Source organism: Labeo rohita, chromosome 1 (assembly GCF_022985175.1).
Source record: "Labeo rohita strain BAU-BD-2019 chromosome 1, IGBB_LRoh.1.0, whole genome shotgun sequence".
In the NCBI taxonomy this organism is placed as follows: Eukaryota; Metazoa; Chordata; class Actinopteri; order Cypriniformes; family Cyprinidae; genus Labeo; species Labeo rohita.
The window spans coordinates 9668214-9684372 of NC_066869.1; the positions used below are offsets into that span (position 1 = coordinate 9668214).

Below are 16159 nucleotides of genomic sequence, written 5' to 3' on the forward strand. Positions count from 1 at the left end.
TTAAGAGTCCCACCTCTGCAATCTAGTGACACGACTTTGCAGAAAAATGATGTTGCTATTCTCAAATATTCTTATTTATTTATTTATTTATTTATTTATTTATTTATTTATTTATTTATTTATTTATTTATTTATTTATTTATTTATCAGCTAATCTGCCTGACCCCTGTTACAACTACACTGTACTGGACAATCCATGGAGATCCACCAGTAATACATATGATTCAGTCAGAAGGTGTGACAGGTCTTTCACCTGGAGCAGCTGGTATCGTCTCTTCATTAATGGTCTGAGCGCTCACTTGCCAGACACGTGTGTTGCAAATAATCGCTGTGGCACTGATTTCCAACTGTGGATACTTGATGGACACCCAACAGTCAAGGATGGAGTCGTCACTCGAAGTGTCTGCGGTAACTCTGGTGGTAACTGCTACTATTATGAGTCTTACCCCATTCAAGTCAAAGCCTGTCCAGGCAATTATTATGTCTATGAGTTGGTTAAACCAACTGTGTGCATTTCAGCATACTGTGCAGGTAATTCTATTCACATGAGGTCTTTCTGCACATTCATGATTGTGTATCTGTTTATTAATCCCTATTCATCCAAACTTTCAGATGTTGGCAGCATTATCACCAGTTCTAAAGGCATCACACCAGTAACCATCTCAGCTGGTAATGTAACACACTGTCTCTGTTGGCATATTTTCTGCCCTGATTTCTGTGCAAATCTGTCCTATAGAACAGATGTGTGAGGGACAGTGCTTTTAAATTAAATCACCTTTATTTTCATAGTACATCATACAATAGAGAGACAGCTTAGACAATAGGAAAAGGAAGGAAAGGGATGTGACATGTGGCCAAGTATGGTGTCCCATACTTGGATTTTGCCCTAAGTATTTAACCCATCCAAGTGCACACACACACACTGTGAACACACACCCAGAGCAGTGGGCAGCCAATAGTGTAATTTTTCAGCTCAGTTCAGTCTGATTTTTTCTTGCTTATTTGATTATTTTGTCTGCAGGTGAAAATGTTAGAAATGTATTTAAGGATCTACTTCTATCCACTAGTTGGCTCTGTTTGATTTGTACAGAGGATGGTTTATTTCTTTGCTCTTTGCTGGCATGTGGCATTTGCTATGGCCTGCTTTTGGCCCACATCTGGCAAACAGAAGCGGTCCATTCAAGTGCAGGGACTCTGCAGGGACATCGGCCCTCCAGGACTGGGTCTGGTGACCCCTGGCGTAGACTAAAGTCATTGTAAACTTTTGAGGTTTTTGTAAGATTCTGAATACTAATACTTCCAATGGATTTTGTTAAACTTGAATGATTACTAGAGTGTTACCATGACCTTAACCTTAGAATACGGATCCAATTTTTTTTTTTTTTTTTCAGATGAATTTGGTAATACTTGAGTGACTTGAAAGGAATGACTTTACTAGTGGGTTACCATAATCTTCACTTTTGAATTAATTAGTAGTTATTAGTAGTTCTCTGGGAGATATGAAAAATAGAATTATTATTATATTATAATATAATATTATAACATTATATTACATTATATTATTTTACTTTTTTTTTTGTTTTTGTACTTTGTGGTTTAAGGCAATTTACAATGAAAATACTGTTTTCAATGTATTTTATTATTATTTATGTTTTATTTTTTAATCAGATTATCTATACTTTAAATTCAACAGTAATTTTAAAAGGCATTTTGTCTAATACCAGTTGTTGTTTTTGTTTTTTTCAGTACATCTTTCTTTTGACCCCTGCTACAACTACACTGTGCTGGACAATCCATGGAGAGCCACCAATAATACAAATGATTTAGTCAGAAGGTGTGACAGAGATCTCACCTGGAGCGGCTGGTATCGTCTCTTTATTAACAACATGAGCGCTCAGATCCCAGACATGTGTGTTGTATACTATAGCTGTGGCACTGATATCGCACTGCGGATTCGTGGTGGGCACCCAACAGTTGAGGATGGAGTCATCACTCGAGATGTCTGTGGTCACTGGGATGATTACAACTGTTATATTAGGTCTTACCCCATTAAAATCAAAGCCTGTCCAGGCAAATATTATGTCTATGAGTTGGTTAGTCCATCTCACTGTCGTTCAGCATACTGTGCAGGTAATTATATTCACATGAGCCTGTTGTATTATTTGTGTTTGTTGATTCATTGGTATTTATCAGTCATTATTTTATTTACGTAGATATTCCTTTTTTTTTTTTTTTTTTCCAGCTGTTACTAATATCAGTAGCAGCACTACAGCAGTCACACCACAGATGAGCTCAGCTGGTAATGTAGTGATTTTTCCTCTGTTGATTATGTGTTGTGGATTTGTATATATGAACAGGTGTGTGAGTTTGTGTTTCTAGATAAAAAGGGATAAAAGTGCGTGCGTGCATGTGTCAGTCAGAGGTGGGCAATAGTAGAGGTGGGACTTTCAAGTGACAAACAAGTCTCCCAAGTCTCAAATCCCAAGTCCTCAAAGAGTTACATTTAATGAGGTAATTGACGAAATGATGATTGAGCATTAGTGATGAACACCTGCTGTTAACAATCAACATCACTGAAGAAAAGAGAAACACAAGAACTACGACTTCAGCCACAGCCTTGGATGGAATCAACTGAAAAAAAAATTAAAAATAAATAAATAAACACAATGCCACCATAGTTGTGGTCAAGGTTTGCTTTAGTTGGTCTCTTGACCCTTTTCTTTTAAATAACTGCAATATTGTTTTATAACAAACATTTTTTTTTTACATTGGAGTAATAGATTAACTTATGGTGAATGATCGTCATGAAATAGTCTCTTCTAGTGATGGGTTGTTCTTGAACGATTTGTTCTTTTTGAACGAATCTTTAATGTGACTCAGGATGAACAAGTTGTCTCAGGGAGTGATTTGTTCAGTCAGGCATGCGCAACATCCTATTAGGCTCTGTACTGGAATTAGTTCTCCTCTTTCGAATCTTCAGGTTTTTGGAGCTATTATGGGGCTGTCAAGTGATGAACGAACGACTCAAACCCGAAGATTTGAGAGATGAACTAATCAGTTCTTTTTCCGGTTCAGACTCCGTTGGTTAAGCTTATTGGGCTAAAATGAACAAAATGACTCAAAAAGATTTGAAGATTTATTCATTTTGCTGAACAAGAATCAAAGGTCCGAGTCGATAAAACGATATGCTGGCCATAATATGCTGGTTCTTGATGTCTGTGTGTGTCTAAATAGTACTGGTGTTGAATACTTTATATGTATTACATAAATTTAGAACTCATTTAAACTATTAGAGCAAAATATTGTTTGCATGCTGTAGAGTTGATTATGCAAAATCTAAATGCATAATTTAAAAAGAAAATTATAATCCAGCTAGCTCATAATCACTGCATAAACTCATATCTCATTGCATAAATACAACTAATATCTCTTCAGTGTAAAACGTCACATTCATTGCTACAAAGAGCCCAACTAAAGCAAACTCTGATCTTCTTGATGGCGGCATCATTTTAACCAATAAAACATCAGCATCTGATCCTCTGTAATTCTCAATAACAGCAGGTGTTCATCACTAATGCACACTCAACATTTATTTAGTCAGCTATCTCATTAAATTGAACTCTTTGAGGACTTAGGATTTGGGACTTGGGAGACTTGCTTGTGACTCGGAATTCCCATCTCTGATGTGTGTGAAATATGCAGGTCATTGTAAACATTGTAAACATTTTTGTGTGTCCGTTGTATGATCTGTGTCTTAGTTCAATGATATTCATATTAATTTTTGCAGCTGTTACTAACCTCATCAGCACCACTACAACAGTCACACCAGAGACGAGCTCAGCTGGTAATGTAGTCTGATGTTTCCTCTGTTGATTTGTGTTTGGGCTGAATGTTTGTGGATTTGTACAATTGAATAAGTGAGTTTGTAAGTCAAGGGATAAAATAGTATGTGATGTGCAGCTGTAAATCATTGCAGACGTTTTCATTTTCGAGGCCAATGCACGATGGTATGATTGTTTACAGATTCTAAGGAGACTGCAAGGAGAAGAAGTGATATTAGTCACCTTAGATTTATTTTTCTTTTTTTTTTTTTTCTTTATTCTGTTTGTTTCATTCTTTCTTTAAATTTATACAAACTATTTTTTTGTTCATCCACACTCATGTATGGAAGCCCTGAACCACAATGTAAAATAAATAAATAAATAAATAATAATAATAATAATAATAATAATAATAGTAATAAATCTCAGATCCTTCCTGAGCCTAAGTTCTAGATTTTTTTTCTTTTCCAAAAACTTTTTTCTCTCTTCAAAAACTCTTTTTTTTCTCTCCACAAGAGCCAACAAAAGAGCCAAAAAAAAAAAAAAAAAAAAAAGGGATAAACTAGCATGTAGTACCAACAACTAATGCTTATACTGCTTTGTCAGTTTTTTTATCCTTGAAGTACATAAATAGATTGCTTTAAAAAAGGTGAATCAACCTTTTATTAAAAAAATAGTTTGTGTACTTTCTGTGTTTTAATGAGCTTTTATGATTTCATTGCTTTTCATAAACACTTTGTGAAGCTTTTAGTTGGGCTGACATAATCCTGTAATGGTGGTAATAATTTGCAATCATCCAATTATGTTATGTTACGATTACTTAATTGAATTAGGACAATGAGTTTGCACAATTTAATTAAGTAAACTTAAATTACTTTTTACAGTGTGTGTGTTTTTCACTGCATGCGCTCGCTGACTAAATTCTGCTCTCTGGTGAATTCTCTTATCAGAAACAGAAAATTGTAGATGTGCGTACGATGTAAGATAGAAATTTCACAGTGTAAACAGCTTCAGCGATTACAATGGGGGGTTTTGAGAGCGCTTCAACTCTAGCTAGACTGAAGTCAGGGATAATGTTCTTGATAAGGTAAATGTTCTTTTTCTGTACAATGAAAGTGTTATAATTAGTATGAGTGTTTTATTTATTTATTTATTTATTGTTATTTAATTCATGTTAAATACTAAGTTAAATACAATACAAAATATTTAAAAATATATATCTTTTATGGCACTATAGCCATATCTGGTATTAAAAAAAAAAAAAGGAAAAAATAAAATTCTGCATAATTAACAGATTACACACATCGAGTAACTAGTAACTACTAAAATCTAGTACTACTCACTGCTACTTCACAGATTTTTTTTTTCTCTTACTCAAGTAATTATTATGATATTATTAATTGTTATTAATATGAGTTATATGAGTTATTATTTCTATGAGTACTTGTACTTTTACTTGAGTACAGTAGGAAGAAGAAAGCTAATAGTTACTTGAAACAATAGGTGCCTTTGCAACTGAGCTAGACCCCTAATAATAATCATCATCATCAAAGTTTAGGAGAGAGAAAAAAATAAATGGGAGAGGGAAAAACTTTTTTGATAATTTTTTTTTTTTTTTAAATAATGTGGTGTAGGGTGTTCCATACTCATGGTCACGTCATTCATAATTTTTGATCATTTGCTTAATGCTGATTTCTGTCATTGCAGTTATAAATATAACATTGCCCGAAGGATGCACCGTAAGTTGCAATAAAACGTGCATTTTAAATATTTGAAATATTAATGTGTTTTTATTTATTGTTAATGGTTTTGTGCACAAACTGTCTTTGGTTTGCTATTAATATTGCAAAACATTAATAAAATTACAGAGTGATTTGTATTTACTGTAGTTATTTACTGTGTGATTTCAGAATCAGACCTCTAGAGGTTGTTTTCAAAATCTTTTTGAGCAGATTGAGAACATTACAGCTCATGTGCTTCCTTTGAATGTAAGTGCCTGATCAAGGATTTTCAAGAGAACAAATAAAATCATCAAATTTGCTGTCTGGCTTTCTTGACATTTACATGTACAATAACTCTATTGAACTGTATTTTTCTGGTTAATAAATTAGACTGTGACAAACATTCTGACTGTGGCCTTCAACACTACAGAGAAGATTTTAGAGTCATCGTCATCAGCAAACCCAACTCAACTAGCCTCCTATGGAAACAGCATGTTAAAAGTCAGCGAGAAACTCATTTCTACATTGGTGAAGCCGACAGACACAAGTGACAGAATCAATTTTACTCTTCCTGCTGTAGGTAAGTGGAGACATAATAATTATTAATGATGAAACATGATGTCAGTGACTTTATTACGTCTAGAGAGCAGCAGTGGGTCTGACACCAAATGCAGCTAAGTGCATAATTGTTTAGACGTACCAACTTTTATAAGAGAACAGAAAATACTGCTTGTATCTTTTGTTACTTGATACTTCATTTGGTAAAAGCTTATCAAATTAGATGCCGACATGGAGAAGTCTCATATGGCAAAAAAAAAAAATCTATTATTTTTGTGGCCAAAATATATTTGAAATATATGCTAAATATATGCTGCAAACAGTGAAGCTCAATGAAATGTTTTTGAAATAGTAAATACATAGTATATGAATAGTTTCAAACATCATATACCAAAATATATTTCTAAATGTATTTCTGTGTGCATTTTTTTGGAATGAAATATACAGAGGTCTGTGTGTATATATATATATACATATATATATATATATATATATATATATATATATATATATATATATATATATATATATATATATTCTGTATACTTTGAAATAAGAACACTCCATGTTTTTTTTTTTTTTTATCTTCTCCCTTAAACACAAAACAATAAGCACAAGACACACAGCAAAATCCCCTGATCTGTGTTCATAAGGAAACAGCCATAAGAATATTTAAAGAAACACTGAACAGTATTGAAGTTAATGAGGTATGTGAATAATTAAGTGCTGATTAAGCATTAGTAATGAAAACCTGCTGTTAACAAGCAGAATCACTGAAAGAAAGAGAAAGACAAGAACTGTTACACTTGAGATCCACACGTGTGTTGTGAGTAAAGTAAGGTTTGATTTTATTTTCAAGAATTACCAGATAACAAAACAATTCAACTCAGGAGAAGTTGAATTGACCATTCTCTTCCACAATCTGCCCTCAATCTTGCAACAGCTACGTTCACACTGTCAGTTTTTGGGACTGACTACCGCATTTACTTACAGGTGTAAGTCTCTAAGGCCCCGATCAGACAGAATGTGTTGCGGTGGGAGGCACCTTTTTTGAATTGTTTTCTATTGGCAGTGAGTGTTATGCGCGCATTTTAACCACCTGCTGCGCTTCACGTTTTTGCAGAAGCGCTCTGAGCACCTGAAGTTGAAAAAAAAGCAACTCTAAGCAGAAAGACATCCAACGTCATCACGTTTTTTTTCCCACTGTTCAATCGAATGAATGGAAAGGTGGGCCTTCCGTTGTGGTGATGAAAGTTTTACTGTTGCTTAAAAAGTCTGGAAATTGCAGTGATGGAGAAGAAACTTTTGGTGTCTATCACGGGTTACCCGGAGCTGTATTTTATTTTTTTTTTAAGATTTTTTGCTAATATGACAGTTTACTTAACAGGATGGCTGATTTGGTGGTTGCCTAGCAGCATAAAAAAGCGCAAAGCACTGCTCTTTTTTAAAAGTCACCAAAAATTCCCTCACATTTTCGGACCTAAAAAACGTGTTTGTTGTGATCAGGGCTTAAATGTCCCCTTCACACACCAACTTACAGTAGCGGCTTGAATACTGTCTGTATGAACATGTAATCAAAGACTACAGAATACCCAAGACTTGTCACTAATATAACTTTGAATGGGGAAAGATGTGGCGCCCATTATGGCCACGAAGCTCTGCCTTCTTAATGAAAGAGCCAAACATTGATTAGTAAAGTCTGCTCGTCAATGCAACTGCTATTCGAAGTCCCGGTTGTTATAGAAACAGGCAGCGTTCTGAGACGTGCGCTCAGTACTGCGCATGCACACTGGCTGATCTCCCTGCTGAAAAAAAAACAGCCTAAGCTGGTTGGCTGGTTTTAGCTGGTCATTCAGGCTGTTCTTAGCTGCTCATAGCTGGTCAGCAGGCTGACCAGAAGGGTTAGAAGGATTTAGAAGGGTTTTGGGCACTTCCAGGCTGGTCTTAGCTGGTCAGGCTGGGAGACCAGCTGGAACGACCTGCTAAAACCAACCTGACCAGCCTGGGAGACCAGCTAAAACCAGCTACTTCCAACATAAACCAGCCAACAGTTTTGGAGAATTTGATGTTTCCCCATTTAAAGAGATAGGAGCTGCACTTGCCTGCCTGAGAGGCATTTCAAAGATGGCCACTGAGTGAAATGACTTCCCTTAAAAGAACTTTGATGCAATTAAAGTCAAGTCTGTATTCCTAATACCAGTAACCATAGCAACAGTGACCAAAGTAATATCATAGATGGTGACATCCATAGAACCAAAAGTCTTATCACTTTCTAACACCATCAGTAAAACCATCGGCACCGTTCTAGAACGGGGTCTACATTTTAGTTATATAGGATACTTGCATTGCCTGGGTCATTGAATGAGTGTCCTGATGAAGTCTCAGATGAAAGTCTTGATGGTTTGAAGGTTTGGTGGTATTGGGATTGCAGTCAAGTTCTTTCAGGTTTGAAGAGTAATGAACTTCAAAAATGTTATTCTGACTCGCTGGTGATTGGGAGAGTTTTCTTCCATATGGAAAGTGAAGACCTGGCTGAAGTTGAGGCCTGCCAAGTGAAGCTGCACCAGCCCCACACAAGTCCCACACAAGCAGCAACTAGAAGAAGAAGCAGAAGAGCAGATGATGATGAGAGAAGAGCCAAAAGAGACTATGAGTGAAGAACCCGCTGAAATCCAAGGATCTTTGGTGAATGGAAAGACATGACCGCAGCCTGGAACAAAATTAGTGGTCCTCAGAAGACATCTAGCTCAGCATCCTCTCATCTTCTCAGAATCTGAAAAAAACCGTCTTGATCTTGTGATCAGTGATCTTTACAGTGTGAGAGTGGCACACCCTCAGGATCTGAGTATGAGAAATGGTACATCTGGAAGGAAATTTTACAAATCTTTGTCTTCAAGGATGGTATTCAACATGGCATCAACATACAAACTCATAGATACCAAACATGGTATAGGTGAGGTTATATGAACTAGTGATTCTATCATAACACATGCATAAAACAGTATGCAATACAAAAGACAATATACAAGAACAGTAATAATACACACAATGACTTGAGGATATGCATGTTCATTCACAGACATGAGAGAGAGAGAGAGAGAGAGAGAGATGGCTTGTTGGTTGGGTGAGGGGTGTTAGGGATTATTTGTTAAATATAATACATAATTTTGGGTCTGACTGGTCCACTTGTTTTGCTTCCGAAACCAAATCTCTTTAGAATCAAAACATAAAATTGAGTACCTTCATAAACTGTGTACATAAAATAAAACGGCACATTACTGCTTGTTTTTGTTTATTCAGAGGGTCAAGTCTTCATGGTTGGACCACAGGTCACCTTAGATAAAATCCCTCGACTTGACACAACAAATTCTTCCGTGGACATTGATCTCATTGGGATCGCCAAGAACAACAATGAAACAAGTATGTCAAATGTTTTAACTTGATTTAAAAAGTGTACAAAGATATATTATTCTATTTCAACTAAGCCACATTTACTTACTTTTTTGGTTGTTGTTAGTTTAGCACATAGTATTTCTTTTTCCGTTTCTATCACTCAGGATCAGCTGCTGTGGCGTTCATGAGCTACAACATGATGGAGAATCTACTGAAGCCAGACCTCTTCAACACATCAAATGATATGGTTAAAACCATGATGTCCACTGTGATCTCAGTTACTCTTCCCAAAACCACCAACACTAAGCTCACCAAACCAGTCAACTTCACCTTCAGACACATCAAAGTGAGACACTGAAATGTGTTTTGTCCAAAATGAGAGCTGGCAAACATCTGAATGTAATATTTAATGTTCAAATATTTTCTTTATGTTCATTCTTCTGTTTGCAGGAGTTTGATCCCAGTGGTTCTCTGTTCTGTGTGTACTGGAATATCAGCGAGTGGATTCTAGATGGTTGTTCTGTTTTAGAGACCAACAGCAGCTACACTGTGTGTTCCTGTGATCATCTGTCAACATTCGCTCTCATCATGCAAACCAGCCGCCCACCAGAGGTATGAAAACCGTTCTAGTGAACACTGAAGAACAGCACAGATTTGTCACTCATGTACTCTGACATGTTTTCTCAGAGCGACTCACAGCTGGATCTGTTGAATTTGGTGTGTGTGATCGTGGGGCTGGTGTTCTTCAGTTTGGCTCTGTTGAGCTTTGTCCTTTGTCAGTGGAGTCCTGGAGTGAATAATGTGGCTCGAATCAACATCTGCATCAGTCTTCTGTTGGCTCACCTTCTGTTCCTGCTCACTCAGCAGTTCCTGAGTGTCATACGGCCTCATCAGGTGAGAATGATGAAGGAGCCCTACAGCTCAGCACAGCCTCACTGAGAATCATCATAACCATCTCTCATGGTCTCCAGGTGTTGTGTGCCGTGATCTCAGGCCTTCTGCACTTCCTCTTTCTCTCCGGCTTTGTGTGGATGTTCATTGAAGCTGTGCTGCTCTTCATCTGTGTGAAGAACCTATCACAGATCAGCTCCAAAAAGAGGGAGGTGCTTAGCACTGGATTCCTGTGTGTGATTGGATATCTGGTTGCTCTGGTTGTGGTGTGCGTGTCTGTCGGTCTGGTCCCTGAAGGCTATGGCAGCGAACAGTGAGTTGTTGTTGCTGTTTTTAAGTTAATTTGGTTAGAAGGAAATATAGCTATATCTCTGGGTTTTTGTGACGTTTCTATTATCTGAGGTTATATCAAGGTCATGCACAAGATTACAGTCTGTAATCTAACACCAGTCAACACCTGAAATAGTATTTCTGACAAATTTATTCAGATATTATATTGATTTTTCTCTAAACAGGTGCTGGATTAAAATGGATAAAGGCTTCATCTGGAGTTTTCTGGGTCCTGTTTCCATCATACTAGCTGTAAACACATTATATATATATATATATATATATATATATATATTAGTACAGACCAAAAGTTTGGACACACCTTCTCATTCAAAGAGTTTTCTTTATTTTCATGACTTTGAAAATTGTAGATTCACACTGAAGGCATCAAAACTATGAATTAACACATGTGGAATTATATACATAACAAAAAAGTGTGAAACAACTGAAAATATGTCATATTCTAGGTTATTCAAAGTAGCCACCTTTTGCTTTGATTACTGCTTTGCACACTCTTGGCATTTGGCATTCTCTTGATGAGCTTCAAGAGGTAGTCACCTGAAATGGTTTTCACTTCACAGGTGTGCCCTGTCAGGTTTAATAAGTGGGATTTCTTGCCTTATAAATGGGGTTGGGACCATCAGTTGTGTTGTGCAGAAGTCAGGTGGATACACAGCTGATAGTCCTACTGAATAGACTGTTAGAATTTGTATTATGGCAAGAAAAAAGCAGCTAAGTAAAGAAAAACGAGTGGCCATCATTACTTTAAGAAATGAAGGTCAGTCAGTCTGAAAAATTGGGAAAACTTTGAAAGTGTCCCCAAGTGCAGTCACAAAAACCATCAAGCGCTACAAAGAAACTGGCTCACATGCGGACCGCCCCAGGAAAGGAAGACCAAGAGTCACTTCTGCTGCGGAGGATAAGTTCATCCGAGTCACCAGCCTCAGAAATCGCAGGTTAACAGCAGCTCAGATTAGAGACCAGGTCAATGCCACACAGAGTTCTAGCAGCAGACACATCTCTAGAACAACTGTTAAGAGGAGACTGTGTGAATCAGGCCTTCATGGTAGAATATCTGCTAGGAAACCACTGCTAAGGAGAGGCAACAAGCAGAAGAGACTTGTTTGGGCTAAAGAACACAAGGAATGGACATTAGACCAGTGGAAATCTGTGCTTTGGTCCGATGAGTCCAAATTTGAGATCTTTGGTTCCAACCACCGTGTCTTTGTGCGACGCAGAAAAGGTGAACGGATGGACTCTACATGCCTGGTTCCCACCGTGAAGCATGGAGGAGGAGGTGTGATGGTGTGGGGGTGCTTTGCTGGTGACACTGTTGGGGATTTATTCAAAACTGAAGGAATACTGAACCAGCATGGCTACCACAGCATCTTGCAGCGGCATGCTATTCCATCCGGTTTGCGTTTAGTTGGACCATCATTTATTTTTCAACAGGACAATGACCCCAAACACACCTCCAGGCTGTGTAAGGGCTATTTGACCAAGAAGAAGAGTGATGGGGTGCTGCGCCAGATGACCTGGCCTCCACAGTCACCGGACCTGAACCCAATCAAGATGGTTTGGGGTGAGCTGGACCGCAGAGTGAAGGCAAAAGGGCCAACAAGTGCTAAGCATCTCTGGGAACTCCTTCAAGACTGTTGGAAGACCATTTCAGGTGACTACCTCTTGAAGCTCATCAAGAGAATGCCAAGAGTGTGCAAAGCAGTAATCAAAGCAAAAGGTGGCTACTTTGAATAACCTAGAATATGACATATTTTCAGTTGATTCACGCTTTTTTGTTATGTATATAATTCCACATGTGTTAATTCATAGTTTTGATGCCTTCAGTGTGAATCTACAATTTTCATAGTCATGAAAATAAAGAAAACTCTTTGAATGAGAAGGTGTGTCCAAACTTTTGGTCTGTACTGTATATATATATATATATATATATATATATATATATATATATATATATATATATATATATATATATATATATATATATATATATATATATAATGACTTCTATTTATATTAAAAGGAAAACAAGGTGATTAATTGCTCTTCTACTTTGCAGTCAAACATGATTCTCTTCATCAAGATTGTCATCAGTCTGAACTTAACTCTCAAAAATCTCAATGCTGAAGTTTCACAGATGAAACAAACCAAGTAACTTGGTTACTATTTTTTTTTAATCACTCTATAGGAAACAACATAGTTAATAAAGACACATTAACTCTTTATTTATCTGTTTTTCTGCAGGGTTATGGCATTTAAAACACTGGCTCAGTTTGTGGTTCTTGGTTGTCCCTGGATTCTGGGTTTCTTCACTAATAGCAATAAGATGCTGGAGATCCTCTTCCTGATCTTGAACTCCCAGCAGGGAACCTTCATCTTCCTGATCTATTGTGTTCTCAATAATGAGGTCAGACATCAGTTAATTTACATGTGTAATCTGGATGTTTTCACTGGGGTCCTGTTCTTATTTTGGTGATCTGTGACTTTTAGAGAGGGATGACAGTTGCAATTTGTTTAAACTGTTACTCTTCCATTTCCTTCATGGGACAGAATGTTCAAATGAGCCAAAACTATTCAAATTCCAACTGTAAAAAAAAAAAAAAAAAAAAAAAAAAAATGCCTTTCATCTCCATGCTTTCAAAACCAAAATTTTAGTCTCTGGTTTTTCAAGCCAACGTCAGATTTTTATGTATTATTATTATATATTTTTTTTTATTTCACCATTATATGGGGGAAAAGAGAAAAACATGAAAATATATATTCCTAAAATGCATCTTTTTCTTGCCTGTTTATTATTAACAAACTCAATTCTGGTTCATGAGTTTCAGGGGCTAAATTGATCTCATGAAGTCACTCAGCTCCTCTCGTCTCATTTTTGTCCAGGTCAGGCAGCAGTACAGGAAGTTCTTCAGATGTCTTTGCTGTGTCAAACAACACTGAGGACCACAACATGATGTTCAGAAAGTAATAAATGCTGCTCAAGTGCCATTAATATACATGTTATTTTAAAACAGAGAATTTATGTTTTTGGATGGTAAATGCCAGAGTTGATGCTCCTTTCTAGAAAAACATGTTATCTTATTTTAGAGCTGTTAATACCACTGATTTAATACCAGCTGTTTTACTGGTGAACTGTTTTATTTAGTCTTTAATCTTGTTTGTTTTGGTTAGTTAGTTAGTTAGTTAGTTAGTTTTAATTGGTGGAGGGAGAAAAGCCTATTTTTACAGATTTCTCAAAATAATCACATTTAAATATTTTTTAAGTAAATGATGGCAAATTAAAAAAAGGAAAAACTCCTCAAAACTATTTCATACGTGCATGTTAAAGGGAAATAAATGACTTGTATGGAATCATACAGTTGTGTGAGATTAATATACATACATATATATATATATATATATAATTTTATCTTTGTTGAGCTCAGAAAGCTCTGACTTAATTTAACTTTTCTTTCTCTCTCTCTCTCTCTAAAGACCCATTTTACAGTCGATTACTTCAAATATTGTACTATACGTTAAATATTCATTTGTAACAAAATTGTAACAAAAAAGGATGTTTTGTTATAGCTTTTGGAGTAAGGGGCCACCATCTTGCAATACAACAGTATGTCACGTCACAGGGTTGGTTTGCTCTGTTGACCAAATCATGTTCAGGTTTGAGGGTTTGTTATCATTTTGGATTGACCAAGAGCACTGTAGTTGTACAATAACAAAATATATCCTCAAAAATACAGCTTGCCTAATAATTGTGCACACAGTGTATGGTTAGTGAGTTTCACAAGAGGTTGTAACAATAATAACAATAAAACATCATAAACAAAAAAAGTCACATACATATATTCTACATTTTAAGGATTTTTCCCCATTTGTTTATTTTCTCCATCATAAGCTTTGCAGGTATTTCAGAACCAAGAAAGCAGTATTTATATTAGGTTAAGATTATGCTATATAGGTTATAGGTTAAGGTTAAGTTAGTAAGCAGCCCATCTTAGGAACAACAACCATATACTGATTGTCACGAATCTGGCCGGTGACCTTCTGTCCACTCACCACCAGATGTCGCCCTCTCACATTCACATTACACTGACAGTTGCACCATACCCCAGACTACGTTCCCCATCAGCCATTGCACTGATCATCTGCGTCCAATCAGAGACTCTATTTAAACTTCCACTCACTAGTGGCCCAGTATTGGATTGTATAATGCAAATGCATGCAGTATTGTGTTCCTAGTCAGTTTTTCCTGTGTCTAGTTTGGTATTGTTTTGCCTTTTATTCTTAGTCTTGTTTCCTAGCCAAGTTACTTTGTTTAGTCTGTCTCGCTGCCTGCCTTTTGGAACTCTAGCCTGTCATATCGGAACACCTCTTTTGCCTTGGCCTTTGGATTACGTTCACCGTTCTCTGACCCTCGCCTGCTTTACGGACTACTCTTTTGTCTTGCTCTAACATACCTGACTGCCGATGCCTGACCCTTCCTGTTTGACCAACAACAAGTCTTTGTCGATGTCCTTTAAAAAAATGTCTGCAGATCACAGAACACATTTACACATGAGTTTAGCATGGAGATGATCGATATGCATCACCCAACTGACTATTATGGGAATCAAATGTAAACAATTGACATTTCAGTTGTAATGGCACAAAATTGACAATTATTATTTATTATTATTTATCCCAATGATTCTATTTTTGGAAAATATAAATTTGTAAAATAGTGCATCTTGGCTGTTTGAATTAGTTTGAATACATTTACTGAAACTGAATGTTTCATATAATGAAAGTACAGAAACAGTTACAGACAGACGGATCTGAAAGACAATTACATTCAACACATTTTAACCTAAAAAACATGTCATGATACACCAGCAGTTGCAATGTAAGAATGAATTATTACACTTGGTATTTTTCGATTTTTATTCTCTTTGAGGTTTGCATACATTCTTATTTTATCATCGCATTTAGGATGTATAAATCTTTATGAATTACTTTAGAGCATTCGTAGATCTACACCAGTTTTCATGTGTGATGTTTTTAGGAAACAGCTTGCAATTCTAAGTTGATTCATATGTCACCTGTAATTTCTGTAAAATTTTGGTAAAAGAGAATCGTTTGATCTTTTATTTAATTATGCTTTGACAGTAAATGATTCATACATCTCTGCATAAAACCAATCTTCAACATTTAAATTAATAAATGCGGTGGAAGTTTTTGATAAAAAAAAAAACAAACAAACAAACTGAAGTCAGCTTTTTTTTTTTTTTCTGAACTGTAAGGGAAACCACTCAAGTGGCCTTCAGATAAAAAGAGAAACACACTGGACTGCCAAAACTGACAATGGCTTCCTTTTATATAGGTCAGTATTTATTTATTTGTTTGTTTGTTTATTACTGTTATGTGGTGAGTGAGACGAGAGGCGAGCGGATCCAT

The 16159-nt window shown here is 36.3% G+C and overlaps 1 protein-coding gene across 1 annotated transcript; it reads left to right on the plus strand.

Moving 5' to 3' along the window:
• Positions 1 to 219: 219 nt before the first annotated feature.
• On the plus strand, positions 220 to 13753 carry LOC127162675 (adhesion G protein-coupled receptor E3). The gene is made up of 17 exons (XM_051105509.1): positions 220 to 265; positions 376 to 531; positions 613 to 669; positions 1747 to 2130; positions 2243 to 2299; positions 3788 to 3844; positions 5727 to 5809; positions 5933 to 6122; positions 9401 to 9520; positions 9658 to 9839; positions 9944 to 10105; positions 10181 to 10387; positions 10465 to 10697; positions 10900 to 10966; positions 12792 to 12883; positions 12977 to 13139; positions 13616 to 13753. Exons 1-17 carry the CDS (start codon positions 220 to 222, stop codon positions 13670 to 13672), a joined length of 2313 nt encoding a protein of 770 aa, XP_050961466.1. The 3' UTR covers positions 13673 to 13753.
• The last annotated feature ends 2406 nt before the right edge of the window (positions 13754 to 16159 follow it).